Consider the following 27,790-nt stretch of genomic DNA (forward strand, 5'->3'; position numbering starts at 1 on the left):
TCTTTACAACAGCCACTCGCGATGCAAGCGATGCATCAAGCCACTGTTCTAATGCTTGTCCCTGATGATGACTTTATAAGCAGCCCAAAACATAAGGTATAAATGTATAAATGTTGCATATACATTCTTTACACTCTATCATGTTTTCTTGGTGCGTATACTGAAAGGCCCATTCAGGAGCTTATTTTTGAGAAATAAGCGTCTATTACTATAGTTGACCTTGTTTAATCAAAACAAGCATCGTCGCCTCTTTTTTTTTTTTTTTTTTCAAATTTGTGGCTTGTACATTTGAAGTGCCACGTCATTTATAATGCGAAACATTTCTTGGCAAACCCTGGGTACTCTGAGCACATCTGTCTAGCTGCCTCCAACTTAGCACTCTTATGGTTGTTTCATTTCATTTACTTTATCTTGTAACAATAAGTGCCATAATAATCCCATTTTTATAACCGATAATAAGTATGCGTGGGTGAAGAAAGAGGGATCAAAAAACATTTTATTTGCGTGCAAGTAAAGTAGTGGAACTATGTACTTGTTTGCAGAAAACCCGTAGTCTGTCAGGATTGAATGCTTCATGCGAAGCTGGTGCGCATCTCTCTCAAGGGCATCTAGTTGTGCTCCACCTAGCTGAGTGAGAAGTCCTTTGCGAAGACTCGTCTCTGGAGGGACTGTACCATGCGCTGAGCCTCCTTCAACTACTACTCACCTTACGTCATAGAAGTCGTTGCTCTCACCACTATCCGCTGCACGTATATGCGCAATGATCTCCTCCTCACCGAACCACTTTGACGTTTCCACAACATTGTATGCATGAAGAAAGTCGTCCAGACACGACCCATCTTCGATACATGCTGACCACAACTCCGGCACCCCTTTGTCGTTGAGCATTAAGCAATCCTCTCCTGGAACCGCTTCCTCCTCGTGACGTCATTGAACGAAGCTTTCCTGTCTGAAACAGTTTTGCATTGTGGGGGCGCGGAGAGAGATTTTCGGTGCGTCTTAACCAGATTCGCTTGCTTTACCAGATATCGCGGCACTGGAGCATCGTAATAAGTGGTTTATTTTACCCTAGAAAGGAGGCATGCAAAAGTGGACGGTGCCATCGTTGTTTATCTCTAGATCCGATATATTGTTATAAACAGTATCATGATAAGTGGACTTTACTGTATACCAAATTTTTATGGCTTGAATTATGAGTGTATGACCATAATATAAAGGAGCTGCTATGCATGGCATCGGGACTTGGTCTCGGTGCTCTCGCAGCTGTTTCACTAGCTTGATATATATACTGCCGAGCCTGCCTATATCAAACTATCCTTTACATTGATTTTAGAAGACAACAATACTTTAACGTCGTAGGAAGTACTCCGGCTATGCCCGTGCTCTGGCTACATTAAGCAGAAGTAGCTGGAACATATTATGAACCGAATATTGAGTAGTTCAAGAAGTTGGCTTTTCATTAACAAAGAATTGGCTTATCCTCGCATGCGAAGTTCCCGTAAGGATTTGTGAGCTGGTTTTCTTATTTAGAGGACACCACCAGGAGTAGATAGAGTTACTGTATATGCTACCTTTAGATAGCAGAATCGCACATCTGTCTTCCAAGCGTTTAAGGAGAAGCTGATGCTCGGGCTTCTGTGAATTTCTTGACGTCATCGCTGCAGTGAACTGAACAGATCTTTTCACGGGCGCCTTGCCACGGGTGCTGGAAACACCCCAATTGTGCCGTCCTGAAACATTTGTGGTAGCTCGTACGTACCTCCGAAATGTTCCGGCGCGTCATCCAGGTGACCATGGATGCGAAGGAACGCACAGGCTCCCACGCTATCGTGTCGACCGGAAAGGCACCAAATTTGCTTTTGGCTCTCGCTGCTCATGGCGCTGTACCTATTCTGAAAAAGGTCCATTCACACTAGTCATTGGCAGCCAATGTTCATTAGCGATTTGCGACACGCCAGGCACGTTAAATTGCCAACACGTTGGGCATAGTTGCCTGCAATAACGGAGTGCGACTTCACCGCATAGCTGTGGTTGCTAGCCAGACCTATGTAAGTCTGCTACCTAAAGGTAGCATATACAGTGACTCTATCAGTAGCTACTATCGCTTACAACCACATGCTCACTCCCAAGGTTCCTTGTCCTCGCAATTGCCGTTTTCGCTTCAATAAAAAGCAGCCTATTCAATATCTTGCGTTCTGGTCTGTCGGAAATTTCACTTACTACTTCTAATATAACTGGCCTGCACTTAAACACAAAAACACAACCACTTGTTGTAGAGCACTACGCAATGTTTGGAAACTTAGCGATTGTTCCAGGCTGTCATGTTTTGTGAAGATTAGGCGCAGGACAGGGGTAATCAAGTTTACACCAGAGCTGTGCGAGTACCAGTGATAACGCACTGACAGGTTTCTAATGACATGTAAATGCTAACAGATGTCACAGAGCAGCAGATTACAGACGCTCCTGCACAGCGTTATCAAAGTCGTTCCACTGCATACGTCCGAGACTTTGCTGTCAACTTTCTCGGATGTCATTCCAAGAAATTGCGGCCAATCATCTGAGTACATTATTTGTCCTAAACTATTGCTGAAAGAATTTTAATATCGTAGTGGGAGAAACCTTGGTTGCTCGAAGAATTCTTTGGATATTAAATACTACACGGCCCATATGAAATCACAGCTGGTTGCTGGAAAAGAACTGGTTATTTTTTGTGCCTTCTTATAATTGCGTTATGCTTTCTCTTGTCTACAACCTTGCAAGTATCGGAAACAAGGGCCACTACAGCAGGCACGACCTTAAGTTGTTGCATAGTGCATGCTATGATAGTATCGCTTAGTGTGACTGGAGACCACACAGCGTGGGCGGGCTTTTAGAGTGTCGTTCTGTGACTCTCGGTCAAACAATTTCCACTCATTATCGATTGCACAAGCGATCTCGAAACAATGGAAAGAAAGAACAGCCTGCGTCATAAGCGAGAGAATGATATGCCTATAAACATCATCATCATCTTAATAAGCAGCCTGACTGAACCCACTGCTGTTTAAAAGCCACCTCCATTTTTTCAAATTAACCCAGTCCTGTGTTTGCTGCAGCAACATGATCTCCACAAACTTCTTAATCTCATCTGCAAACACAACTGTCTGCCTCCCCTTCTGGCCTTTGCTTTCTCTTGAAATCCAGTTTGTTACTTTTAAAGACCAGCAGTTATGTTGCCTACATGCAACATGCCCATGCTCATTTCTTCCTCTTAACTTTACTTACGATGCTTTTTTAACACCTGTTTAGCATCAGACAGACTAATGATGAAGTGCGCCTAATGTTCTTGGTCCACGAAGTTTTAACAGACGTGTGTGTGTCTGAAAGTCAACGGCATCCAACATTGCGTCGGCATATATCCTGCGGCGGCAGTTTTGAAAGTGCCTAGGCCCCTGTGTTGGATCATCTGTTGTACCGCTGCTTCGCAACCACACGTTTACACGAAGGCAGAATTTTCTGTAGTCGGGATGCGAAAAATTGTGATCCAGCCTGCTCTTTACCCACACCTTGTGAAAGAAGTAGAATAGTGCAGTAGGTTGTGAATTGGCTGGCATGATTATGGGGAATCGAACAAATAATTGAGCACTTAGGAACAACAAAACATATTCATTTCGTCATTTATTCAATGAGTACCTACTTAGCTGAAAGGCATAGCATCATGCAGGATGGGCACAGATGATATAAACAAGCAGAAACACATTCATATAGCATGGTAAAATTTATCGCTTGAAGAAATACACACAGTGTCACATAGCAGAGTATTGCAATCTCTAACATTATGAACAAAGAAGTAGTAGCAGAAAGCATCACCAATAAAAGGAATCGTACATAAATACATTTATCATACATATATATTTTTTTACATCACAGAAATGGTGTCATGCTTTTTTCAAACATGACACCACTACTGCAAAGCTTCCTTAATTTTTTAATTTTCCTAATAAGTACAGTGAAAAGCTTTCGTCCAGTAATGGACAGATGTCTGCACCAAGCAGGAAATTGCTGGGCAAGGCCGATGAACGGTTTTCTCTGAATGTTTCTTGCTACAAGGGGTGTTTCCGCAGATGTCCAAGGCCTCCTGCTCCGAAATACCACATTTCCTCCCTGACTCGCTCAGCGAGGAAGCGGAAAGAGAAGGTGGTGGGAAGAGCAATGTCGGCATGTTTCTCAAATCCTGACGAAATATGCCGTTCAGAAAAGGCCTTTCAAAGATTAGCTAACATTTTTTTTTCAAACTATACTCCCCTCCCATCCCCTAACTTCAACCTAAAAATATGCACACTCTTGCTTTCGCGAGACTAAATGTCGTTACCATAGGGCTTGTCAGCTGAGTTTCAGACCTCTGGGATAACATCTAGCGACATTATGTTTGGCAAGGAACACACCGGAATTCGCCTCCAGCCAACCCCCGAAGAAATGCTGACAGAGCATATCTCAACTACAGTCTCCTTTCTACGCTTGCCCTGCCGTAATGGTGTAGTGGCTGAGGTACTCGGTTGCTGACCCGCAGGTCGCGGGATTGAATCCCGGTTGCGGCGGCTGCATTTTTGATGATGGCGAAAATGCTGTAGGCCCATGTGCTCAGATTTGGGGGCACGTTAAAGAACCCCAGGTGGTCAAAATTTCCGGAGCTCTTCGTTACGGCGTCTCTCATAATTTTATGGTGGTTTTGAAACGTTAAACCCCACACATCAATCAATCAATCCTCTCTAACGCTCAGACGTTACAGGGATCGCCGCGAGAGGCCGCGACTTGGCGCGATTACATGAAAAAAGCCAAAGGAGCCGCATATACTAAGAACAAAAAAAAAAAGTGCTCAAGGTCACGAGGCACACGTGATGCTTCTTTTTTTTTTGTCTCTGCTATTCCTGCCTGCTTAGCCTCCAGTGCTTTCACCGGGATGAGAGAAAAGAGAACGCGATTACAGGGTGCGACAAATCTTTGCAACTCCGCTCGTACTTGACGAATTCTTAAAATTTTTGCAGCATCGAATTTGTGAGGCAATAAGCTCTTTTAGTGAATCCATTTCATGGTTGCATGAAAAAGTGTTTCAGGGCCCTTTAAATGGAAAATTAAGGTAGCCTAAAGTTTTCCTCACAAACAGGAGGAAAGCCTGTGAGGAAATGCACAACAAATGTGAAGAAGACATTCAGCACTTTTGATTGGTCAAACAAACAAATCAGAGAGCATGATGTAGCTAAGAAAGCTTATTTGGCATATTTTATTTACTTCGTTAGGGCGCTAATCATTGCAAAAATTTAGTTGCAGTAGCAGGAAATCATTGTTAGAAAAGATAGTTGCATTTGCTGGAAGTTGATGCAAAGTTACGTTTTGTCGACATGCAAAATGAGGTGAGCCTCTCTCCTGCCTGCATATATTCTCTCTGCCATGATTTACACTCAATGATAAACCTGAGAGTGGCTCACTGACTCGAACCAAAGCATCAACTAACCAGTACTTTACAAATTTTTTCATTCAATACAACTTCGACGCAACACGTGAATAGGAATACATAAGCACAATGCACACCTAGTCAAACATATGCATGAGGATGGCTTTGAAAGTTCACCATCATGAACGCATCCCGCGTCCGTGCGTGAGCAAGTGCTTCGCAAAGTTGCTTCGCTGCGTAAAGTCCATAGGACAGTAGTGGCACTAACCAGTACCTACTTTACAAATTTCTTCATTCAATACAACTTCTACGCAACACGTGAGTAGGAATACATAAACACAATGCACATCTAGTCAAACATATGCATGAGTGTGGCTTTGAAAGTTCACCATCATGAACGCATCCCGCGTCTGTGCGTGAGCAAGTGCTTCGCAAAGTTGCTTCGCTGCGCAAAGTCCATAGGACAGTAGTGGCACCGGTATGGTCTCTCGCCAGTGTGGGTGCGAATATGTGCCACCAAGTTGCCCTTCTGGATGAAGGCCTTGCCGCAATAGTCGCATTTGTATGGACGCTCGCCCGTGTGTCGCCTCTGGTGGTGCCGCAGGTTAGTGTCGTTAGTGGTGGTGTAGTCACACGCAGGACACTCCAGCACACGTTTTCCCCTGTGAGAGGCCGCCTGACGTGGGTGGCGGGTGCGGTGGCATACTGCGACCGGGTCTGTGCCAATCGAATAAAATGCATGTTGAGCAAAAGATGGAGCAATACTGGCGAGCAAGACGAGGAGGCCAGTGTGTATACCACACCTCTACACTGGGGTGGGAGTTTGATGAAAGTGAAAAATTTTTAAAAATAGAAATTTGAAAAGAATATTCCCATAAATGCTTTAAAGAAACACGACACCCATAACCCGTTTTGCAGTCCATATGTGTGACTAGAAATATGACACGGACTCTTGAACCTCCGCCTTTGCGCACGTACACATAAGATGTGATCGCTTCTTACGCTGTTTGTGTTCATTTTAGATGCGGAAGCAGCTTGCTCGGGGCAGTGTCTGTTATGCGGCGTCTGCACCTACACTGCACATGCGGTGAACTCTCTCCTCATGGAGCGTGAGGCGGTGGCGTAAGCGCTTCCTTCGCTTTTTTTCTTCTCTCCCGTTGCTCTCCGCCACAGCTATGCGATCGCTCCCGTTGCAATCTTCGTCGCAACGGCGCTATACGGACACTCGCGAAGCTGAACATGAATGGCGATGCCGGCAAGCATTGCATTCTCCTTTGCAACATGGATATATGGACGCTCACGAAGCTGAATGTAGACGGCAACGCCGGCAAGCAAATCTCGAAGCTGCGAGGCTGTGAAAGCGCGCCTTCGCCGTGCTTTTGTTATTTTCTCTCTGTGCAACGGTGTGCGAAACGCCAACGCCATGAACAACACCAACGTTATCGCTAGTTGCAGTGCCACCGCCACGGAGCAGAGGAAGGCACGGGAAGCCGAACGTAAACGTCGGCGTTGGTAAGAGGTAATTGAAGCGCCTCGACAACTACCGTCTCACTAGTCATAAGCGAAATGAAAACTCGATGCGCACCCTCCGCATTGCTTTCGCATCCCACTATGGATGCCCGTAGGAGGAGGTGATATGTGTAATTTTTTTTGCTTGTCTCAAGCTACAGATAAATGATTAAAACAGAAGCGGTAATGTTCCTGGTATGACAATAAAAAGTTCACCTTTTCTTACAGTACAATAGGCACCCACAATTCGATTAGTTTTTTGTTGATAAGTTCGATTCCAGGCCACGAAGGCCACGGCAGCCGGTAAAAAGCAAAATGCCACTTAGCAAAGTTATTCCACAGCGGGCCTCATCATCATGTCTAACACATAAGACACAGTAGTATTGACATTATTATAGTGAGTTGCTCACGGTGATTCTTTTAATTGATATCAGGGTTTTGCCTTCAATAAGGTTATTTGTATCTGGCGCTTCCGCATATCTACAGACCGCGCTTATGTCGGTGTGACCTGCCCATGCCTGCACTATTGAGTCTTGCAAAATATCTCGAATGCGCTTACCCTAGAATACCGCCGCAGCCATTGTGTTAGTTTTTCTCGTGTATTTGCGCACTCACCATGTTTTTAGATTCGAAGCAGCTTATGGAGGAGTTCAATATGGTCGCGTGCGACGTGACCAAGACCTACTGTACTCCTGAACTGCCCAGTTATGGCGGTATTCCCATGCGAGCGCCTGTCCCCACTCTCGTTCAACCGCTCACTATTGGTGGCACTACTAATAACCTGTTCGTCTGCTACTCTACGGTTGTTTGGATGGTACTGGAGTAAGAACTCTTGCTCTTTGTGATGAACTACGAACATATATGGAACTATTTCTGCAAACTTAGAAGCCTGGTCAAGTAAGCTCTTCAGCGCAGTTAAGTATTTATTACACATGGTTGACAAACTTGGGAGCCCAGGGACTCACATAACGTAAAACAGCCTAATGTACACAATTTTAGACAATACATTGACAGAGCTTAAGTACTCTCCTGTTGATGATACTTGTTGCCACTGCTAGTAGCCCTTGAAATTGCGAGTGCACCTTCATCAGAGGAGCATAGCCATCAATTGTTTTAGGGGGAGAGGCAGAGGGGGTCAATCATATTTTATGCATGTTCGTGCATGCATTTTTATGTGTGCATGTATATATAGTGAAGCAAAATCTAAAATTTTCGAGGAAGTTTGAACCCCCCTCCCCCCCACAGTTGGCTTTGTCACTTTTCTTCATTATAAATGGTAAAGTAAGCACAAAAACAACCATGGAAGAACAGACTCGCCCGAGAGGCGAGCGTCTCGTGTGCATGTTACTTCGGGCTCTTTTTTTTTTTTTTTTGGCGCTCAAGTCGCTGTTGCGATTGTACTGCACGCTGTTGTGCAACGTAGCAGCAGTAGCATCAGTGCCGACCGGAAGAGATGAATGAGACTGCACTCGCCTGAATCTGCTGCATCTGACCATCCCTGTTGATGGCCTACTGCAGAATTTGGATACCACCATTCTTTGTGACCAGTCGAGTCTCCACGGGCCCCTGAGAAGGCACCATGAGAGGTCGTGTCTGCAACAGCATTAGAGAGCGGGCGTGTTTTTACTTCTCTACACAAGCAGTCAAAAGTATCGCAAGGAGGCGCAATGCTAAAAAGGCAGTGGAAGTGATGGGTGCCTAGGTAGTCCAAGCTGTTGCTGTTTTGCTGTTTTTCCCACTTTTCTCTTTTATTCCTCTGCTATATTTTATTTTTTCTTCAGTTGTTTTCTCTTTTGGTATGCCATATTTTTCATGTTTATTCCCATTTCTTTCTTTGTCGTCCTTCCTTCCTTCCTCCTCCTCTCTCTCTCTCCCTATATATATATATATATATATATATATATATATATATATATATATATATATATATATATATATATATATATATATATATATATATATATATATATATATATAGCAACTATTTCTCACGTATATTTGTCTATACAACTCACAGCAACCCAGTAAAAAAATTTTACGGTGGTTTACAAGCATTATTATTCCACCATGCATGCATCAGAGCTTGCGAGGTGCCTCACACCAACCTCTACCACATTATCTGGGCATATGTCCCGCGGAGACACACACCATCAAACACAGTGCCAATCGTACATTTAGGATAACCACGCCAGAGCAGTGGGAGGCTATGCAACCCAGCGCGTGCCCGGATGACCAACTCTGGGCAGTCCAGCTGGTTACAGACACCAGCAAGACCCAAGATCTGGCCGCCGCCTGATAAAGCGGGGGCTCAGGGCTGGTCTCCTGACTCTCCCAGTGTTGAAAATAAACTTTTTTCTTTCTCTCTCTCTCCCCATTCACGTTAGTATAGTCGGGTACAACTTCAGAAGTTTGCAGCATTTTCTCCTAGAAGGCCAGACATGCAGACACGCACCAATGGGGCGTGCACGCTAGACCGACGTCATGAGCCTTACTGTTGGTGATCCCCCCCCCTCCCCCTCTTCCTTCAAAAAACACTGCCAAGTGGATGAGCGGAAGTATTTCCTGAGTCACGGAGGCAATCGGCTGCCGTACTTCAATCGGCAGTGGTGATGCATCTCCGAACTTTTTAAGTTGTATCCGACTATATGGCGGAGGAAGTCGTGCTTAGGAAGCTTTGAGATGGCGTGGCTCTCACACGGGTCACCGGCCGTCATCTCAACCGGGAACTTTCTGCATTTACCACTGGGTGCTGCATGCCCATGCTATTCCATTGCAGTGATGAAAGCAGATGCATACTGTCTTATATGGACATGCCAAAGGTGAGTCGGAACACTCCTGTTATCTCAAGCAAGCCACCCTTTGATATAGTGACACGATCAGTTATGACCGCTAGATACGCAATATAACAGATTCCACAAGACAAGTGCTGGTTCACTTCGTACACATCAGACTATTGACCCACATCTAATACACCTGTAAAAACGGTATATTATGTCTTAAAGACTAGAAAAAGTAAATATTTTTATAGAAACATATAAGTTCTGCACAGTAGATCTTGATCATCCAGATATTCATACATGAGGAAATCTTGCATGGGAAAAATCCAAACACAGAACATTTTGGAAATATTTCTGAATGCGTACTATATGGCAGAAAAATACTGCTGTAATATTACTGATATTCAATCACATGACACCCCATACACATTTTCTTAATGTGTAAACCAAGTTTGTTAATAAAACAAGAACTCTCACAATAATTTCCTGGCCAACATCACCCAGACAATATTTTGCAAAACTCGTAAGGCTTCCGCATGACCAATTTTTTTTTTCTCTCCGGAATATTAGATCACTGTTTTCAATGTAATCAATCAGCAGGACTTTTTTTTTAATAAATTTCAGGTGGTCCCCGATATGGCTGGAACGTTCCGCGTGGAATTACCAAGCACCAGCAGCAGTGCCGGAACCCACCGGGATTTAGTATATCTCGTAATTGGCAGTGATGGTATTGTTGAAGCTCGGTTGAAGTTGTACTACTCCCGCTGCGTGCAAAGCTGACCACGTTGCTCATAATTTCGTCTCCTTGTCGGAGTTTTCAAACCGCCATAGTTCATCATCGAAACGATGCTCTTTAGAAAGGGGAGTAACGCCGCGCTACTGAGAACTTGGGATAGCCCGTGAAAGGATCGAAGAAAAGAACGACGAAGCATTTGAGTAAACAAACCTGTGCCAATCCAAGGTCTTGTGTGGTTTTGTCCATGACAATACACCGAGTCTGAATGGCTCCACACTGTGCCACCTGCTGCACCAACACTGTTTGCTGCAGCCGTACCACCTGCGGTTGTGTCCAAAAGAGCATATCAGCACGATCTTGTAATTATCCGCGGAAGTACCACTCAACCACACCAATGATGACCGTGAAAAAAATAGAGTCAAACTATCTTTAAAATTTAATTGTTCAACGCAGCTTGATAATATAATGTGCGACTCGAAGGAGAATGTTAACAGAAATACTGCAGCCAAAACTAGATATATCTTCGAAGTTAATAAAGAAAATGTGGACGACAACTCGTTATTCGAACAAAATTGAGGCAAATTGTTTCATTTGAATGTAGATGGCGCAACTCTAACCACTTGAAAATGCGCCGAGTGCAGTGACTAAAGGAAAACCTCTAGTGTATACCATTTGAATTTGCTAAAAGTTTATTGCTGTCATAACATCCCGTTACAGTAAGTGGGTTGAAGTAGGAGGCCCAAGAAATCTAACAAAAAAAAAAAGAAATGGGGACTAACTTATGGGGACGAATGGCTATTAGATGAACATTCACCTATTCTAATAATGTGCGTAAATTGTGCTAATCCCTATCACACTGGCGGGTCTATAAATCAGTTTTGTTTATGTGTCTTGAGGGAAAAAAAATGTTGGCACAGGCTTGTAAGACCATAGTACATAAGTGAGAGTTTCACTTTGAAATTTTCTTCTTCTCAACTGCCAAGGAAAACTTTCTTTTCATGTGATAACACTGACAAGGCTAATCTTGAAAGCTGCCTGGATTCGCTCGAACTTAGATTTGTCTAGAAGTCGACGCATGAGGCCACAAATTTGTGCAGTTTCGAGAGACGAGGAGCACAGCTCACCGGATGTGACTGGAGGTACACCCTGCGCTTCTTGTTCAGGTCAGGCAGGCGGCAGAACTCAGTGGAGCCTTGAACATGGGCTCCACCCATCGAGCTCATGAACCCTAGTCCCAAACACCTACCAATAAGCTTCTTCAACTTGGTGCATTAACCTCAATATAAATAAACCCAAGAATATGGGCAAATTTAGACCACCAGACATGATCCTCATTTATTTTGAATAAAAAGCTTCTAAATATGGCACCTTATAGAAATTTCAACATCGAAATTATATGTAACCTTTAAGGAGCCATTCAGATCTCCCACATAAATTATCAGTGCTAATAAAATGCTAGAACATCCCTGTGGAAAGATTGCACGGGCATCTACAGTAGCGAAATCTGTAACGTATGCAACACTGGTTCGCTCAAGCTGTGAATATGAATTTTTAGAGAGGGACTGATGTACCAAATAATAGAATCGGTTCATTAAAAAAACATTCAAAATTACTCCGTGTGCTTTGAACGCTGACACCATAACCGACAAGCTAAATAACATGGAAGAAAGCATCTTCCTGCTATCTGTGGAATCTATTCATGAAGTAATTCTTTAGAGTACCTTGCCCAGACGATTTGACAATACGCAGCTACGAACTCCACATACACTGAGCCGAGCATTAATTCACAAGTCTCAAAGACAAACACTTTTTGTCGGTCATTTACACCGACGACTCTCGAAGTGATGAATTGTATTCTTACTGAGACGGCCTCTATACAGGGTCATCATCTCCAGAGATATGCATTAGTTAACATATTATCACGAAGAAACACATTTTACACAAAAGTGGTACACTGTTCTGAAAAGGAACCCTTTTTCTCAGTCATTTACACCCATGTCTTTCGAAGAGTAGATTGCATTCTCACTGAGATAGCCTAGAGCCTGCAACTTGCACATTGGATGCCAACACAAAAATCTCAATGAAATGTTTTTTTAAATACATTACACATATTCCACAAGCTGCATTTTCAACTTCCTCTTGTTATGTGAAAATGTTATCTTATGTGGAGGCTACCAATTCTCACGAGGCAACTACTGTAGTGTGTGCACTGCAAATGCACAAGATGGTGGCATGCATAGGTTTACAGAAGCATCGGTTGCTTCTAATAATTTCAGTGAGCGAGAGACTGTGTCCCACTGGTCTTGCAGACAATTTGTCGATGTTTTCATTACAAATGTGCCATCTTGTCACGATGCCTGCAAGAAAGACAGTTCAACTGAGTACAAATACTGCAGCGGGAGAAAAGTTCAACAACGCCTTTAGATATCACATTTGCCAACTATGAAGTGCTGGTATCAGTGATTGCACTGCTTTGATTGATACCCATATTATACTAGAGCACACTTTCCATCAATTCTTCATGGTTCATTGTCTCAAGACTAACAGTTGTTTTCAGGTAATTATGCAAAGATTAAGCACACTGAATAATGGAAAGTTGATAAGCAGTGTTTTCTAGCATATGTTCATGAAAACTGCGCATCTGCGTAGTACAGAAACACTATCCCCTAGAATGTGGGACGCTCGCACCGATCCCCAATGAAACTTTGTAAAGCTGTGGTGGCCCCTGCTAGTCAAAGACCGTATCGATGTTTGCGTGCAGGGATCTTGCATTAATGAAGAACCCTGTCACAGGGGCCACGAATCTAAATAAAATTTTTTGTCCACCTCTATGATGCTCTCAGCAATCATAGAATGGCAAGATAGATGGCTTGATGTTGTTTACGCATCACATATCATCTAAAAAAAAGAGATAAAGCTCTTTTTTATACAACATACAGAACAAACCACATTTAAAAGTTTGACAAGGCTAGAAAAAAATTTTACATGATGTTGAAAGACCTGGAATATCAGCCCTGTTTAACCAAGCTGCCACGAAAATCTAGAACATTGCGTTGGTCGCATAATTTGTTACTGTAGCACCAGGTAAAGGTTGGGTACATGACCAACTTGTGGACTTTTTTTTATTGAACCTGAATACTTCAAAATTTTGACCACTTCTGTAAATCACTCTAATAGAACGAATGTCAGCTATTGGAGGATGCAACAATGAGTCATCAAAGTGAAAACTAATTCTTTCAAATAAAAATAAATAAATGGCTGATGTGCACTTGAAACACTGAAGTGGATTCACATTGTGAAACTTTTCACTCCAGCACTGTTCAAAAGGCACACAATGTTTGTGTGCAAGCCGCGCATATACATGCGCACGCAATGTTTAGAGGCTTGCATGATACGAGATCACTTCATTTAAGCAGTTATTTGCTGCTCTAAAGACCGCAGCAATCTTTTAGAACAGTATATGGAATGTCACTTTAAAAAGCATTCAAAGAATAAGTTTTGTTTAGGTATTCCTGAACATGTATCAATGGGCAGAGAAGCAGATATTTTGTAACTCTGCCCCCTTCAGTATCACGGATCAAATACAGTATAATTTCTCATTCACACTGCTACCACAAATGAGGCTTGGAGGTGTCCACGAATTCAAAGAAAATGACAAACTAGAGCCATCGCATGAAGCAAAATGGTGGGAAAAAAGCTGAAGACAAAGTCAAACTATAGGCTCACAGACAAATTTACAGTTCCAACTGATTCTGACGTGCCAGCTCGACAAAAAAACTGCCCTTCGCGTATGTCCAACTGATATATATCCAGTGCTATTCAGATCTACATGTCATTTGTTCGTGCTCCTCGAGTCACGGTGCCGCCTCTCCCTGCTGTCAGTGTGTGGGGCTGAAGGACTCCGGCGCGCGGAAATGAACGTGGGACCTCTGAATTGTGAGTGCGAGGCGTTAGCCACTTAGTCACGAAGGAGCAACTCCTTCAGTGTTCAAACGGCAAGCTATTTATATCTACCACTTACCGCTGGTGATGGACATCTCGGGGGGGTACTATTTGTTCTCAGCATTCCCAGCAAGATGGCGAAATGAGCGCGCGTCGCCAAATCGTCCCGTCGCGGTGGCGCGCGCTCTCATCTCCCACACGGGCGTACTTTGCTCCGCAGAGAGGGGGCAGGGTCGATGCTCACGCGTGCACTCATCTCACGGTGGGCACAATCGAACGTCTTGGATGGCCTTGGGCTTTCACCAAAATTATTCTGTTGTAGTTACCGGGCGCACAAAGGTCACTGCAATCGTTGCACAGTCTCCATTTACGATAAGGGCGTGCTTTTTAGACATAGCAAAGCAACAATTGATACGCCTATTCGTGCTCATCTGTCCCTGTAAATACGTTTCGTGCGTCATCTGTGCGTGTGAAACACGGGGCACGTTTCGATCTACTTGCCATTCTGCGCGGGACCTCCCAATTCGCTGCTATCGCGTTCATTGTTTCCACATTGCGGCAAAGTTGTGACTTTTTTTCTCAGTAAAACACCCCCCTTCGTGTGAATTTCTAGGGAGGGAGGCCAGGCCACCCTTTCTGGCTGCGGGTGTACCTTCGACGAATGGGGACAGATGCCTACATGACCGTTTCTTACATGAATGTGGCATTCTAACTGTACAAATACCTGTTCACAGCTGTCCGTATTATGATAACATCACAAAACAGTGTTTCGAGTAACATGAATCCAATTGATGTTTAACAATTTCGACATGAGCGCTCTTTTACATATTTATAACATGACCATGCTATTGGGCCTGAAGCGATGCTCCACGCACATTCATAAAAGGCCGTAATATGAAAATTATGACCTACGTTTTTTTTTTGGGGGGGGGCTACTTTTGTAAAGCACGTCTGGCATTTTCCACCCAAACGACGCCTAAATCACAGGCCAGAGATGTTCAAATTCTAGCATGTTAACAGACTAATAACATGTTAACATGTTAATAGCATGTTAACAAACTAATTTGTGCGAGAAGGCAAACCTTCTCGCACAAATGAAAGACTTCGTGCGAGAGGAAGTGGCTCGGCAGCTCTCTCTGCTGCCTTTTGCTCAACGCCAGGAGCTCTCGCACCAACAGCCACTGCGACACCCACCACCATTGGCTCCCATGCTCCGACATGTGGTCCAGGAGCAGATTTCCGAGGCTATGCCGGTGCCCTTGCAACAGCCCACCGTCACCGCGCCTCTTACTTACGCTGAGGCACTAAAGCGGCAGCAGCGACACCACCTCCCGTCGTTCCAGGGACTGCCATATACCTCAGCCCCGACTCAGCCATCCACCGCCTGGGTTCCTCCCATTGCCACCACAGCCTCGACACACCCGTCTGCCGCATGGACTGGTCCCCTCGTCGCCAATACTTGGAGAACGCGCGATAACCGGCCCATCTGTTTTGCGTGCGGCGGCCCTGGCCATATCGCCCGTTACTGCCGTCGTCGCGTGCCGGGATACCCAGACGCCCGGACACAGAACAGCTTCATGGACCTTTCTCCATCCCGTCTGGAAAATTCTGACCCTCAGTCAAGCTCGTCTTCACGGGAATGTCCGCGTACTATGTCTGGTCGCTCACCTTCACCCCGTCGTCTTTCCCTGTCACCCATGCGTCGTCGGCCAGCTCCTGAACACGAGGGAAACTAACCGCCGCAGTTCAGGAGGCAAGAACTGCGCTGTCGAAATGCTCAAGTCCTCGGACATTGCCGTCGAATATTGTCGAAGTTTTTGTAGAAGGTACTCGAGCATATGCTCTAGTGGATACTGGTGCTGCCGTTTCCGTGATAGACGCTAAACTTTGCCGTAAGCTCCGTAAAGTGACGACGCCTCTTAATATGATGTCCTTGCAAACAGCGAATGGGGACCCGGTTCAGCCTGTAGCCGCCTGTACTGTCCGACTGATGATCGCGAATGACCACTACACTGTTGAGTTTATTGTCCTGTCGTCATGCTCACACGACATCATACTTGGATGGGATTTTTTATCGCGTAACCATGCCGTTATTGATTGTGCAAGATCGGAGCTTGAACTTTTCCCGTTTTACGACCAACCAACCAGCCGCATTCAGCCCGCCGTACACAAACTCGTCGTCAAAGAAGGCACTGAAATTCCTCCGACAGCAGCTGTGTTGCTCCCCGTGTTCTGTGACGGCATTAGGAACGAAGCTGCATTCTTTGAGCCATCAAGCCTCTTCCTTAGTCGAAGATCACTTCTTCTGCCTTATTCAACCCTCTCTATTTCTGAAGGAAACAGTGCTCTTTGCCTCATCAATCCCCTTCCGTATCCCGTTGAACTGTTTCAAGGTGAATCTCTTGGACACGTGCATGCTATTGATAAAGAACAAATTTTTACCATGCCGCCAGATTGTTCCGGTGACTACGACGCCATAAGTGCCCTCAACCCTTCCAATACACCACCTTGCGAGCTTTTCGATTCATCGATTGCCGACGGACTATCGCCATCTGAACGCTCTGAGCTCCTTCAGCTGCTCTACCAGTTTCGTGAATCCTTTGACGTTGCTCAACCTACCCTTGGCCGAACTCCCAGTTTTTTCCACCGCATCGACACAGGTTCCAACGCGCCAGTACGACAGCGACCATACCGTGTTTCCGCCACAGAACGTCAGGTTATAACCGAACACGTTGACGATATGCTCAAGCGCGACGTTATCCGACCTTCCCAAAGTCCGTGGGCATCACCTGTCGTTCTTGTTAAGAAGAAGGATGGTGAAATTCGCTTCTGCGTTGATTACAGGCGCTTAAATAAGATCACTCGCAAAGACGTATACCCTTTGCCCAGGATTGATGACGCCCTTGATTGCTTACAAGGTGCCGAGTTTTTTTCGTCGTTAGATTTGCGTTCGGGGTATTGGCAGGTGCCCTTAGCAGATGGTGATCGTTCAAAAACAGCATTCGTGACACCGGACGGGCTATATGAGTTCAATGTCATGCCCTTCGGCCTCTGCAATGCGCCGGCCACATTCGAGCGCATGATGGACTCGGTTCTGCGGGGTTTGAAATGGAACATATGCCTCTGCTACCTCGACGATATCGTCGTCTTTGCACCCGATTCCGCAACACACCTTGTACGCCTGAAACATGTCCTCACGTGTCTGAAGAATGCGCAGCTCCAACTGAATCTAAAGAAATGCCACTTCGCTGCTCGGACGCTCACCATTCTCGGTCACGTCGTATCAAAGGATGGTGTTCTTCCCGACCCGGCTAAACTACGCGCTGTTGCAGAATTCCCCAAACCAACGACTGTAAAACAGTTACGCAGCTTCGTAGGATTGTGCTCCTACTTTCGTCGGTTTGTGCGCAACTTTGCCTCCATAATTGCCCCTTTGACCCAACTTTTAAGCAGTGCCAACGACATCTCATCATGGTCTTCCGAATGTGATCACGCATTTACCACTCTTCGCCGTCTCCTGACATCACCGCCTATATTGCGCCACTATGATCCCACGGCTGCAACTGAAATCCATACAGACGCCAGCGGTGTCGGTCTCGGTGCAGTTCTCGCTCAACGCAAGCCTGGATCCCCTGAGTATGTCGTCGCCTACGCCAGCAGAACGCTCAACAAGGCTGAGGTAAACTACAGTGTTACCGAAAAAGAGTGCTTAGCCATACTTTGGGCAATTGTGAAATTTCGCCCATACTTATATGGCCGCACCTTTGCTGTAGTTACAGACCATCATGCCTTATGTTGGTTGTCGTCGCTGAAGGATCCATCAGGTCGCCTTGCTCGTTGGGCTCTGCGACTTCAAGAGTATGACATCCGCGTCGTGTACCGTTCCGGCCGCCAACATGCTGATGCTGATGCGCTCTCGCGATCACCACTGTCGACTGAGGCTGCCTCTATATCTTCTATGGAACACGCGCTGTCCGCTCTTGACATCGACACAATGACCTCTGCACAGCGCGACGATCCATGGATAACTTCGCTTCTGGACGTCTTATCTGGGGTACCGACACTTCCCATCACTCGAGCAATGCGACGCCAGGCTTCGCACTTCACCATTCGAAGTGGCCTCTTGTACCGGCGCAATTACTCACCAGATGGCAGGAAGTGGCTGCTCGTTATTCCCCGAAAGCTGCGCTCTACAATCTGTGCATCATTTCACTCCGACCCGCAATGCGCTCACGCCGGTGTCTTCAAGACCTACGAGCGTTTAAGGAAGCGGTACTACTGGCGTGGGATGTTTACTTTTGTTCGACAGTTTATTCGCGGCTGCCACGAGTGTCAGCGACGAAAACAGCCACCGAATGCAGGAGCAGCTCCACTACAGCCGCTTGCGTGCCCTGACCACCCATTCGATCGCGTCGGAATCGACCTTTATGGACCACTGCCATTGACCACAGCAGGTAACCGGTGGGCTATCGTTGCTGTAGATCACCTGACACGGTACGCCGAAACCGCTGCTCTTCCTACGGCGACCGCTCAGGACGTCGCATCTTTCATCCTCCATCGGTTTGTGTTGCGTCACGGCCCTCCTCGCGAGCTCCTCAGTGACCGGGGCCGTGTATTTCTATCCGACGTAATCCAAGCACTTCTCCGTCAGTGCCATATTGTACACCGGATGAGTACTGCTTACCACCCTCAGACGAATGGCCTGACTGAGCGGTTTAATCGGACCCTGGGTGACATGCTCGCGACGCATGTGGCATCTGACCAAACGAACTGGGACCTGGTTCTTCCGTTTGCGACCTACGCGTACAACACCGCTACCCAAGTCACCACCGGCTTTTCTCCATTCTACCTTCTATACGGACGTCAACCATCGCACACAATTGACACTTTGCTGCCATACGCACCAGATGTATCTGAGTGCACGACCGTGCCTGAAGCCGCCCGTCACGCCGAAGAATGCCGCCAACTAGCGAAGCAGTTTACTATGGCTGACCAGCAACGCCAGAAAAAGGCCCGCGATGACGACCACCCTCCTGCCGCCAAGTTCGCCCCTGGAACCCTTGTATGGCTGTATGTACCACCCTGTGCACCTGGTTTGTCTACCAAGCTACTTTCAAGTTACCATGGCCCATACCGCGTGGTAGAGCGCACATCGCCCGTCAATTACGCCATCGAACCACTTACGCCACCCGGTGACCATCGTCGGCGTGGACACGATATTGTTCACGTGGACCGCTTGAAGCCGTACTTCGACCCGCTCGTTCCTACTTGTTAGATCGCCAGGATGACTTGATCTTTCTCGACGGGGGCAATTATAATGAAGGAATGATGATAACAAAATGAAACAGCAAGCATCATCGCAGAGTAAGGCACCACGAGATCGGCGCTCGAGCTCCTCCATCTTCCTCGTCCTGTCGCTATCTCCAATCTCCCACCTGCCCGTTTGGTTCGCCCAATAAACCTCTTTACAATTGTATAATAAGGTCACAAGAAAAACTGCATTGCTGCAATGTCAGTAGACGTGTTCGGGTACAAATATGCAAAGAGCCCTGCTCCTTTGATGCTGTGTCACGTTTTCTGGCATATCGTAGTTGATGAACCTGCAGGAAAATAAGGAAATACATAGAAGATGCAGAATTTTATCTGAACAACAACAAAATAGAAATATGAAACAAAAAAATGCGAGAATAAACATCGCAATGCATTTGGTACATTCACATGTCAAGCTTATAATTAAATCTTGTGTCTATTTTTTCTCCAAACTCTCGAATGTGCTATGGTGGCTATATTAAGGTCCTCCACTGCTAAAAGCAGATTGAGGAGCCTGATTCCTAGTATTGTCAGTACCATTGTGGTTTCATGATAATACCAACATGTTTGTGTGCCTATATTTACGCGTATGTTAAGGGAATTCTTAACTGTAAACCGAAAATACCCTTCTTAATTGTTTCATAAGCGATGTATTAATCACATCACATTCCAGCCATAAATATATAGTACTTTTGCAAATAAATATATACATTTCTTAATTTTGGGGGGTGTTATCACCCCCTGTAATGTTGTTTGCACCACGTAGTGCACGTGTCGCGCACATAGGCCTTATTTAGAGGGTCACACCTGTTGAGCGGTAGGTGGCGTTGTGCTCGCGAGCGATTATCACCATCACCACTGCGGTTGTTAGAACGGTAGCGCCGGCAAAAACGCCTGGTGGCAAGCCTTGGTAGCGACAAGGGAGAGATGAGTGGGTCTCCTTGGCGGTTGGCGCGAACGGTTGTGTCTAGCATGGGTCCCCGGTGCGCGGCACCGCAGGTTGCGCGCCGGGGACCCTGGTTGTAGGTCAAGCGTTGGCGAAGCCGTCTTGAGTGTGTTCTTGTGTTTGTTTTCTTTTTGAATGTTGTGCAATATTGTGTAAGGTTGTTTAGCGTGTTGATCACAATACGTATATGCCGGCAGACGATATCGTCGAGTTAAAAGCAGTTACATAAATGAGTGCTGTTGGGTTCATTACTACCACGTCTGTTGTCTTCGTTCACTCTAAGAGCTTGTCTTTCTCTCCACTTCGAGACCCCACACTGGTACTCAACGTAGGGCTCTTGGAGCATCGGACGACAGTTTTCGCAGTTCGGTACAAGCTTTTGTTTGAGCCGGGGTAGAGTAGGCCTAAGGAGACCTCCATTGCTAGCGTCGGCGGTGTGCTTTGTTGAGAGCGAGATCATTTGTTGAGACTTGTTTGAACTTGTTGGCACATTGATTTTTTTTCTGCCCGCAAGTGTTTTTTTTTGTTGTTGTTGTTTTTGGTGGTGGTGGGGGTGTGGTTCAAGAACGTTGTTGAGTTGGTACGAGAGCCATGCGGTCTGCATCTTGCGGTGAGCAAAGCTTAAAGCACGTGGATTGTAGGCCAAGCTCGAAGCGAGTGAGTATGGAAGCCACTTGGTTGGTCCGATTCTCTGTAAATAGCTTCGTCTATCTCTTTGGGCTCAGGGAGCCGGGTGTCGTTGCTGTCTTGTCTTGCGGCTCGACGCCGAGGCGCCGTGACACCATCCGGGACGGTGGGCGCCGATCGCTTGGTAAGCTGCTGTGTGCAGCGAGCGAGTAGGGTGACCTTACAGAGTGGACGTCTTTTTGCGGCTGCCTCTTCTGCGCCTAGGCTGTGTGCTGGGTGGATTCCGGTTGTTGTCAAGCGGCTCATTAGGTCTGAGGCTCTATGCAGCCGCTTTTCGCACGAGGCAGAACTAGGTGATTCGTGGCGTTGAAGTATTGCACTGTGCTCCCTCACTTTTTTTTAGCTTGCGATGCACGAGTTAGGAAAAATGATTCTTGTTTCATTTTAGCTGGGCGTCTCAGCCGCCACCGATGTATTAGCTCCGTACTGACCATCGTACCACGTCGGCGAGGAGCTCGAAGCTACTTTCCCTTTGCCCTACTACATTGTTCTGTCGAGTGTTTGGGAATGTACGCAGCGCGAGTGGTGTAACCCGCGACTGGCTGTCTTGTGCACATCGTCATGAGCGCCGCTGGCCAGGGATGCGGTCGTGAGGTCGAACGATGGAGATGACTAGGAGCTGCGCAACTGCCTGCAGTCCGGCGCCCTCGTGAGGGCTGGTCGCAACCAGAAGACGTGTCAAAGCGAATAGTGGTTTTTCGCGCCGACGGCAACGTTGTCATTGCGAGGCCGGTACTGATGTGAAATCGTTGAGCCGGACAGTGCAGCAGTATCGACCGGCGGCGGTGTCGTGGTGCACGGACATTCTTTAGGGACATGGGTTGTCATGTTTTGTTAGAGCTTGTGTAGCGGATTTTTTTATGCTTTTTTTTAATATGGCTTTAATTAAGGTTGGGAAGATGTGGGGGTAGCTAAAGCCACCTGTAAAGTTGTTTGCGCCACGTAGCGCGCGTGTCTCGCACATAGGTCGCATTTAGGGGGTCACAAGCATTGAGTGGTAGGAGGCGTTGTGCTCGCGAGCGATTATCACCGTCATCAGTATGGTTGTTGTTAATGCGGTAGCGCTGGCAGTGACGCCTGGCAGAAAGCCTTGGTGGCAGCAAGGGAAAGATGAGCGGGTATCTTGGGCACGTGGCGGTTGGCGCGAACGGTTGTGTCTAGCGTGTGTGCGCGGCACCGTGGGTTGCGCACCAGGGGCCCTCGTGATAGGCCAAGCGTTGGCGAAGCCACCCTGAGCGTGTTCTTGTGCTTGTTGTGTTTTTGAATGTTGTGTAATATTGTCACGACGTCAAAACAAATGTCTTGCCACAAAGATTAAGGCACCAGAAGCAGGTCGATCTTTTTAATTAGAACGCGCAAGCGAGTTCTTTTTCGTCCATTTCGTAGTCCTTCATGGCACATGCACAACTGTCATCGTCTTTCTTGAGCAAACACGTGACAATATTGTGTAAAGTTGTTTAGCGCGTGGATCACAGTACGTATAATAATTTGGCTGACGATATTGTTGATCTAAAAGCAGTTAAATAATTGAGTGTTGTTTAGTACGTTTCGACCGCGCCTGCTGTGTCCGTTCACTCCAAGAGCTTAGCTTTCTCTCCACTTCGAGACCTTACAATTTGCCACACACACACCTAACGTCTCTACTTAAATAAAAGCTGTCTTTAAACAAAGCTTGTCGAGTTTATTGCTCTAATGTACCAATAAAACATCTGTAAAAATATGAAACAGAAAAATCGTGCTATATCCACGGAATGAATAATAAGTGGGTGAACCTCGAGACGGGAAGATCACGAGTAAACCGTGACTCTCCCGTGAAAAGTTAGCCCATTACATCATCAGGAAGACGTAAGACTGCGTATATTATAGAAATCAACTTTTATTTTGTTCTTGTTCATATGCTGTTTCGATTATTCGTTTGTTATTTTAATTTTTTCGTTCTCATGGCGGCAGTACTGCGAGGTTCCTTCATTATTTCGGCTTTATGGAGCGTGAAATGAAGCGAGAATGGTTCTTGTATTGGCTGTAGTGGGAAGTTTGCAACCACGAAGTCTATGCACGTCCCTCGGATCGTGGTAGGTTGCATATGGATACATCTGGGTGCGCATTTGGAAAGCATGTGCTGCACGATGCAGTGATTGCCAATGGGATCCATCCGTCCGTGCTTCCGTCCGTCCATGCGTCTGTCTGTCCGTTCGTGTGTCCGTCCGTCTGTCACTCACACTAGCGCTACCTGCTGAGTGAGTCATACAACTAGGTGGTTATATACGAACAGGTCACAAAAAAGTCGGCCACGTATCTGCATGTTAATTTGCAAATGTCGTCGAAAGACGATAGTATTGCGTCTGGAGAGATTGAACAGAACTTTAATTTGGTGTTCTGCACAAGAAAATCGGTGAATGATATTCTGGGGGTGCTGAGTTAGAGAGCCTCGAGCGTGCAGCGGAGGCCAACGAGCGCACCAAGTCACGTCACACGTGAGACATTAGCGCTATCTGGCAGTTATCTTGGAAAACTAAATGCGGGGCTCTGGCCCGTCTCAGAGGTGATAAGGTGTAGAACGCAAGGCGACGGGTTGGTGCCACCTCCGTCGTGCCACAAATGGACACGACGGTGGTGATCGTGCCACGAATGCACAGACAGACAGACCAAATTTTTTGCGTCGATCGTCTTTCAAAAAAAAAAAAAACATTTGAAGTGCCCGGTACCGTTAGGGGTGGACAAACAGACAAATGGACAGATAGACAGACCAAAGTTTTTTTTGTTCGTAGGTCCCCAAGAAAGACTGTCGTCTTTAAAAAGACATGCATGGACAGACCCACGCCTTCAAGAGCTTCGCCCCAAAAAGATTTCCCCGCCGCATCATCACTTTCCACCCTATAGCGTTTTTAGAACCACGTCAGTGTCGATCGTAGCTCCCAACAGACGCTTGCTGTCTGAAGTTGACGCGACGGCCGACGCAAGAATTAGCGAAGCTGCAGTTCCATCTGTAGGAATCGAGGCTAGCCCACCGCCTATTTCTGCCGTTCTCATGTCCCGACATGACCCTCCCCTTCTCCGTGGTCTGCCGCGCTGGGAGAGAGGGAAGTGACGTAACCTCCTCTCACCCAGTAGCGAATGTCGACTGTGGCGCCGTGCGCAAGGTCTGGACGTTGCGCGTGTGCGCGTCGGGAGTGATTAAGCTCTCTCCGGAACGACTGAGGGTGAGCACGCATTTCTTTTCCGTCCGTCGACTCCTATTGTTTGGGGCTCGTCGGACTTCGCCAACGGCGCCTGCGGTGAACGCTCACCTTCTGTTGCCCGTTTGCGAATGCTAGGCCGAAGAGCGGTGCAGTGTCCTAGTGCGGGGCCAAGCTACACCTACCAGTATCTCTCCGAAGCCAACGCAAGTTCTTTGCCCTCGCTCGAGCAACCGTGCCTTTTGTCCCGGTGTCCCCGTGAATCACTTTTACCACGGAGACGTGCTCTCGGCACCCTGTGTAGTACTTCTCGTCCGCGGCATGGATAAGCCCATTTACTTTCCCGCCGCGCCTTTTGCGACGGGCTGTACAGCGTTTTGGTGTTGCCGCAGACAATAAAGTGTTGCAGCCTTTTGCAGTACCATACGTGTTCTCGCCACGGCGACGGTTAACGCGTGCCCTGCGGCTCGCTAAGACTGGACCCGTGCTAGTAACCGTACTCCTTCGGGATACGTGCACACTACACATCTTGCATCATGCCTCACGCGTTCACAGACTCGCTCGCTGGATTTCGTACCGACCGGTTGTGCCTTCGCGATATCCGACGACAGCGTAGCTCTGGCTGACTGGGTTGGTCCTACGCCACCTCCTGCCGTCGGTTCCCTACGACGACGACAGCGTAGCTCTGGCCGACTGGATTAGCCCTACTCCATCTCCTGTCGCCGACAAGAGCTCTTGCCAATGGTGCCCCGTCCTCGGACTTCTGCAACTGTGTCCTTCTTTTCTGTCTTCTCCTCTCCGTCGCTCCCTGTCCCACCACTTCGCTCTCTCCTTCCTCTCTTTCTATCTCTCTACCTTTTAATCCTATCTGTTTATTCCCTTCTCTACCCCCATCCCTCGTGAGCTACTGTTGAGGTGTCCTCCCACTGAGAGAGAGTTACGGGGCTCACTTTTCTCTTCTTTTCAAAAATTACTCCCCCCTCCTTTCACGCGTTCACGAATTTCCCACGGAGTGCGGAGAAAGCGATCACGGAGAAACACGCAATGCGTAGCAAGCGGCTACTCCTTGCGCCTAATCTCACTGCGGCATGTGCGCCACTTACGCGTTCAGGCGTCAGCTGTGTGTGCCGGCTCGCAAGCGGAACTGCGAAAGCAAAACTCAACTGGTTCTAAAACGTTGCTCCGCCTTACGGTCATTCATAAAAGCCAATAGCGCGATCAGTGGAATAAGCATGATGAACAGTTGAAGTGCCTGAGACAGGCTGGCCGGCGTTTTGATAAGAAGACCTATCTTTGTCAAAGGCGCCTTGTCATGAACAATGGAAGTGCCTCAGACAGGCTGGCCGACGTTTCGATTGGACGACTTATCATAACAAGGAGCCTTTGACAAAGATAGCTCCTCCTATCGAAACGTCGGCTAGCCTGTCTAAGACAACTTCCGCTGTTCATCCTGCTTATCCCACTACGCGATTCCATCTGTCAGCTCCCATCGTAATTTTTGAACAGCGCGACCAATCGCATAGTTGTTCGCGTCCTTTTTCTAAGGAGCCGCTCAACCGGAACAGCCGCAAGCCGGCACTCCGCCGTCGCCATCGGGCGAAGCTATCTGCAACATATATGCGCGCTGGTGCAAAAACATAACAAAACGACCAATCAATTTTAAGCGCCTGCACCGCTGCTAAACAAGCGCAGCGACCAAAGCTACAGGTTCACTCGAACGCGCGCCATCTGCCACAATGAATCATCACAAACTCGCCCAACTTTCCATCTTGCCCTTTTTTTCCTCCTCCGACCTCTGCGAGACTGGCGCAGCGTCAGTATTGGCCAGATGTCGTCACGTGGGACCGCTCACAGCGTTCGTTTGTTTACAGTCGTGAGCGACTACCATCTTTGCTCTCGAAGCGCGGACATGGAGTACAGCGCATCTGTTTTGACGGATATACGCACTTGTCCTTCTTTGCGTATTGTGCTGTGAAATACTTTTCACCCAAGAATGACATTGCCGTTGGTTGTCGTGGGCGGCTGTTGCGCCTTCTGATGTCAAAATAAGTCTAGTGACGTCCGGAAGCTCGACAAAAGACATGGTTGCATAGTATCACAAGTCAGAACATCAGGCCGACATTTTCGACTCGAAGTTGAAAGTCCTAGTTGTATCATTCGATGTTTGTTCGATTCGATGTCCGCTTTAACACCGTGGACATGGTGCCGTAAATTGTACAATACGTCGCCATCTTTCACTCGGGTTTCACTTCTGCGGGGGCTGTTTCTTTTTTTATATATATAAGCAGTACACGGTTATGTTTTCTGCTTGACTTTATGCGCCGACTGGCTAGAGTCCGCGGTACTGGTTTGTACGATTAGAATCCACGCAGAAGAACGATAAAAAAAAATGTGATCGCGAAACTTCAGAGATACCACACTGCTGTTACGAATAAACAAAACTGGAGTGCGGAAATTCACATCAACTGGCGGACTCTCGATGTGAGGCCAGCTTTGCAAAGCGGGCATGCCTTCGAGTCACTGGGTGAGTGCATCGTTTAGGAACCTAACTTATACGTGCCAGGTCAGCAGCCTGCGGGTCAGCAGCCGACACCAGGCGGGGCTCGTATGTTATAATCAGATACGTACACGAAGCGAACTTATGAAATACCATTTTTTACCTCTAACAAGTTCACGAAACAACCACTGCTGTTCACACGTAACAAATATAAATGATGTACTACTTCTGGTGCAGTGTTAAAGTGAACGCCTTAGATGCCTCACCAAACGCTGAAATTGGCCGTCGGCGACATCGCCACGTCCCTCGTCGACAGCGTCAGCGCGAGCTGTTGCTTCCACTGACAGTCATTGTGAGTGCGCTCTGCATATATTTAAACCATGTGTGGCATTACACAGAACTGTCATGGAACACCCTACCTGGGCTTTAGCTCGCAACCATCTCTCACCTGTCTCGCCCTCCACCTTTCTTCGTGTCTGCCTTCTCCCCTCAAGCAGCCCAGTGGTTGTTGGTCCGTTGCCTGGGCTGACTCCCTGTACGCAGCGCGCACCGCAGGCTCTCCAGTCTCCGCCCGCTCCGCACCCGTGAAAGCCAGCAGCGAGATCTGGCGCATATTCGTTTGCGTCCCATTTCTTCGCTCATCGGTTGTATTCGTACACTAACTGCTAGTTTTCGTTCTTGTTAACCTTTCGTTCTGCCATATGCTTTTATTCATGGGTGGGTAAATGTCAGTGTTTTTACAGTGTTGTGCCCTGTTTACTTTTGTTCTTGAGCCCTAACCT

General features: G+C 47.0%; 1 protein-coding gene across 2 annotated transcripts; it reads right to left on the reverse strand.

Annotated features, from left to right (window-relative positions):
* Positions 1-3,641: 3,641 nt before the first annotated feature.
* On the reverse strand, positions 3,642-27,699 carry LOC142771957 (uncharacterized). 2 transcript variants are annotated; one of them, XM_075873967.1, is made up of 6 exons: positions 27,457-27,699; positions 27,275-27,371; positions 11,575-12,807; positions 10,661-10,771; positions 8,411-8,530; positions 3,642-6,145 (listed from the first exon to the last, which is right to left on the reverse strand). In XM_075873967.1, exons 3-5 carry the CDS (start codon positions 11,671-11,673, stop codon positions 8,447-8,449), a joined length of 294 nt encoding a protein of 97 aa, XP_075730082.1. In that variant the 5' UTR covers positions 11,674-12,807; positions 27,275-27,371; positions 27,457-27,699; the 3' UTR covers positions 3,642-6,145; positions 8,411-8,446. The 2 variants fall into 2 exon arrangements, with proteins under 2 accessions (XP_075730082.1, XP_075730081.1); XM_075873966.1 differs by lacking the exon at positions 11,575-12,807 and having other exon boundaries at positions 27,457-27,696.
* Between the last annotated feature and the right edge of the window lie 91 nt (positions 27,700-27,790).

Source organism: Rhipicephalus microplus, chromosome 9 (genome assembly GCF_043290135.1).
Source record: "Rhipicephalus microplus isolate Deutch F79 chromosome 9, USDA_Rmic, whole genome shotgun sequence".
NCBI classification, from domain to species: Eukaryota; Metazoa; Arthropoda; class Arachnida; order Ixodida; family Ixodidae; genus Rhipicephalus; species Rhipicephalus microplus.